The sequence below is a fragment of the Cynara cardunculus genome, unplaced genomic scaffold (assembly GCF_001531365.2).
Source record: "Cynara cardunculus var. scolymus isolate 2C unplaced genomic scaffold, CcrdV1 Un_Scaffold_7290, whole genome shotgun sequence".
Taxonomy (NCBI): Eukaryota; Viridiplantae; Streptophyta; class Magnoliopsida; order Asterales; family Asteraceae; genus Cynara; species Cynara cardunculus.
In genome coordinates, this window is record NW_020203467.1 from 1 (window position 1) to 4,597 (window position 4,597).

The 4,597-nt window shown below is 36.9% G+C and overlaps 1 protein-coding gene across 1 annotated transcript; it reads left to right on the plus strand.

Moving 5' to 3' along the window:
* The first annotated feature begins 2,636 nt into the window (after window positions 1-2,636).
* LOC112504907 (glutamic acid-rich protein-like) lies at window positions 2,637-3,552 on the plus strand. Its single transcript, XM_025108862.1, has 3 exons — window positions 2,637-2,877; window positions 2,998-3,245; window positions 3,313-3,552. The coding sequence occupies exons 1-3, from the start codon at window positions 2,637-2,639 to the stop codon at window positions 3,550-3,552; spliced, it is 729 nt and encodes a 242-aa protein (XP_024964630.1).
* The last annotated feature ends 1,045 nt before the right edge of the window (window positions 3,553-4,597 follow it).

A 4,597-nucleotide genomic window follows, 5' to 3' on the forward strand; every position in this document is an offset into this window, starting at 1 on the left:
TGAGTTCCCACTTTCGAACCCATCATCATCTTTTCAATTTGAATCCACATGATGTGACCTGATGATTTATGACTGTCAATACTAGTGTAAATATCATTAGTCAATGCTTGCATCATATAAGACTTGCAAAGCACATCAGCATGRGCTCTCTCTTTTTCTTCAGATGAATATTGATGCTTTAGTTTGGGTACTTTCTGAACAGGTATGCCTTCTATTACATCAGTATCTATCTCTAGGAAGAATTCAGCAGGACCTTCCATTAAAGATTTCATAATCAGATCTCCTTATTTCATTCTCTCAACAAAGTTCAGAAATATATCTCTCCACTGATTATAATCACCACGAAACAGAACAGGTGGCTTGGTACCAGTACCAATAGCCATTGCTTCTCGTGAACTCATAGTATCAATTCGTATGAAGTAGGATCAACTGCAGTTCAAAGTTTGAATTAAAGGATCAGTTTACGAATATATATCTAATAATTTCAAAACAAAGCTTTGCACACATTCAACACTTAGAAAAATTTAGGCACAAAAGTTTATCCGGATTAGTAATCCGGTCAAGTTTATCCGGATTGAAAGTCCGGACAACAAAGATAGACTATTCAACAAGTTATCCGGATTAGAAGTCCGAACAAACACAAATCACTTATCTACATTTAACCAGATTTATACAATTAAGCAAAATTCATGCGGATTAAGCAAAATGTAATAAGGACAAGGCACAAAAATCAATTTGAATTAAAATTCTCAAATCGGATGTTTTCAACACTTAGTCAAAATTTCAAAATGAAAATCGGACGTAAAAAGTGAACAAGTCAAGGTCAACAAAGTCAACAAGTCAATGTACGTATAAGTCCTTGTAAAACAAATCGATCAAAAGTCAAAGAATTAAATCGATCAAAAGTCAATATCCGTTCAATCACCAAAGAATGTACAATAAAAAATATAAATCGCTCAAATAGACAAATGCACTAAGTACAAGTCTTACCAAGCGGATTCTTTAAATCACTTACCAAATCGCACAACACTTAAACGACTTACCAGTCGGATTGTGTAAATCGCCCACTAATCCATTCAGGTTACCAATGACTTACCAGCCGGATTGTTTAAATCGCTCAATAATCCGTTCAAGTTATCAACGATTTACCAGATGGATTGGATAAACCGCTTGATTATCCGCACAAGTGTTGTCCGGATAAACCTATATCAAACAACTCAAAAATCACACGAATGTTAAATAGCACAAGTATTAAGCGGATAACACCCTAAATCGCACAAGTCTTAAGCGGACTAATATTCAACCAAAAACACAAAATTTCACACCTTTTACCAAAAATTTGGATCAAAACATGAAAAAATATGACTTTTGAAGAATATTTTCCAGAATACGAAAACTCAAAATTCGACTAAAACAGGTTTAAAACTTGCTTAAAATCAAAAATAGTGTGAATCAAAGTTGTTCGAAATACAAAAACGAATCTAGTAATGTAAATCTTTTCAATTAACAATGAAAAAACAACCAATTTAGGCTCAAAAACCTAATCTGGACGAAGAACAGAACAGTGATGAACATCATAGACCCAGATCGATCAATCTTCAAAAATTCGTGCAAAAATGTGCAAAAATTGTTTAATCCTCTAATCGAAACTGCTGTAGTCTACTTTGATACCAATTGTGAAGTCCAAGATTCATACAAACATGATAAGATCTTCAAGAATCAAGATGAATAGAATAGTAGAGAGAATATCATCAAAGGTTGATTTGATTGAGAGAGAGAAAATTACAGCTCAAATCTTGATTACAATCTGCTAATTACTTGGTAATGACAATTACAATGAAAATACTATTTATACTAAGGAAAATAGAAAAGCTACATTATTACAAGGTAAGTAAACTAAGAAGAAACTTGAATACAACATTAAAGCTCTTACTCAAACCCAACAAGAATTTTTAGAAAAATACTCACCTTTATGCAAAACTCTGTTTTGAAGAAGATGAAAGGTAATTTGAATCCAATTCTTGATTATCCGGACAACCCTTCTCAAATCTCTCTCAAATTTCCAAATGAGGCAAGAGGTTTAAGAAAAACTTTACCCTCATATTTATACCTTCCCTTTTTAGGGAAGTCGGCCATCCAGGCCCTTACCCACATGCATGCATGCACATAACACTTCCTACATACATACACACACATATATCTATGCATACTCCTCATGCATACATACTCTACATATATATAGATTATACATATATATATATATATATATATATATATATATCTACATATTATGCATATATCCCTATGCATAAAAAAATACACATACTCGCATATATAACCCATGTAAGCATGTATCTACATAAACAATTAATTCACATAAACAATACCTTGGGTAATAACCAGGACCCGGTTATCACAATCTTATCCCCTCAATATCATGCACATAAACTTTTATGCATGCATACATTTAAAACATGCATACACATATGCATATTAATAATCTTACGCAGACATATTTTCACATATATTATGCATATATCCACATAATCAGTTAATTACATATTCACGTAATTCACATAATAATTACATTTGGTGTGTAACCAGATCCTGGTTATCACAAGACAGATATCTATGACATGGCTGAAGACGTCAAGCTCCTCCCCACCGTGGCCACCGTCTTGGACAAGATGGATGAGGTCCACCAACCGATGCCCATGAAGGAAGACCTTACTCACAACCTCTCTGTTGTTAAAGTTGAGGTCTTTGAAGTAAATAAATTGTTGAAGATGGTGCAAAATGAAGTGTGCACCAGCACTGAGGCCATAAATGCTCTCAATAGCAAGGCCAATGAAGTGCAAGCTCAGCTCACTAAGCATGGTGAGCTGCTTTAGAAAATTCTCGCGCTTCTACAGCATCCGGCCCTGGTCCCTAATCCATTGTTTACTAATGTTGACCGACAATCATTGGACCGAGTGGCCAAGTTTAACCTTCTGCAAGTTGAGGCTCTCTCCAACCTCGAGCAAAGCACTGAAGAAATCTCCTTGCGTCTTAATGATATCACATCTAGTCTTGCTGATGACAAAGAGGGGGAGAAAGACCAGCGTAAGAAAATTGTTGTGGAGATCGTGGATGAAGCTGTTGTTGCCGCTGAAGTTGAACAGCTAGCGCTAATCGCTAAATCTGATGATGCCATCACTTCCAACGAAGCTGAAGCTGTTGTTGACATTGAGGATGATGATGTCATGGTAGCTCCATCTACTCACGAAGACCTTCCCATCACCTCTACATTAAATGTTGGTGATGAGGATGAAGATCCTCTCCTTCCTGACGCTGGACAGTCTTAGAGATGACGATGATGATGATGATGATGATGATGAATACGACAATAATGAAAACGATGATAATGATGAATTCACTATCCAATATCATCCAAGACCGGCTTCGGCTCAAAAGGGTGTCTCCCTGAGGGAATCAGCTTCCCAAGGGGAAAAACCACAAGGAACCAGCCCTCCTCTGGTAAAAATAAAGAAGTGGCTGAAGAAGGAAATTTAGCAATCATCTTCAAGAAGATTGACCCTACCAACATTGCATAAATCTCCAAGTTTGTACCCTTATCTTGTGAATTTGAAGCATCCTTCATTATTCTCAATGTACCAATGATCCCCTATGGTCCTCTAAACGAAAGGATAGTTGTTATTCCAACATTTGAAGCTCTCAACGACCACAGGATGAATCAGTTGAGTATTTAACTTCACTAAACCAAAGTAAAAATCCCTCTTCATACCTATGGTTGTGGTAAGTTCGACTTCTTCACCGACATTGAATGAGAGGAAGCCTTGAAGGTTGAAGAAGAGTTGCACATTCAAGGACAACAGATGGAAGACAGCTTAAAGCCATCCAAATCTTTAGCCGTCAAAGCTCTGGCCAAAGGGAAGCTGAAGAAAAAGGATCCAGTCAAGGCTTACTCAGTTGCTATCACAAGCTGAACCAGAACATCAAAGAGCGCTGATGTTGAAATACCATAACTAGAGATGGTTCAATAAAAGGATCAAAAAGAGAATAAGTCCCCACATGATTTCAAACGTCATCATCAGTGGACGAATGAAGGATTCATCTCTATGGTCATCATCAGAGAGAACCAAGAGTCTGTCACCGAGTATCCTTCTTATCTCAGGTAGTATGGCTTCAATGAGTGGCTAGATATACGATAAGCCATTCATCACTCAAAGTAAAAGCATAAGACAATAATCAAAGACATCCTAAATGAGCTATTCAAGAAGGTGTCCAAGTTTGTTGATACCCCTCTTGTGCTAGAGAAGCCTCTCTCAAGAATAAGACACCTTTCAGATCCTGAAGATGGACCTTCCCATAGGAATGAACACGAGACGAAATTCTCCTTGCAAGAAATCCTGAAGGATCGAAAGAAGCAGGATCTCTCAAAGTTGAACCTGACACTACCAGCGAAGGGTCCTTACATACCCAACACTATGCATGTGAAGTCTTAGTATGGATTAATTTTCATTGACTATTGTCACACCCCGCTAAAGCAGAAACACGAGGTGTAACAGGTAAGCGAGTCACAGCAACAGAAAATAAA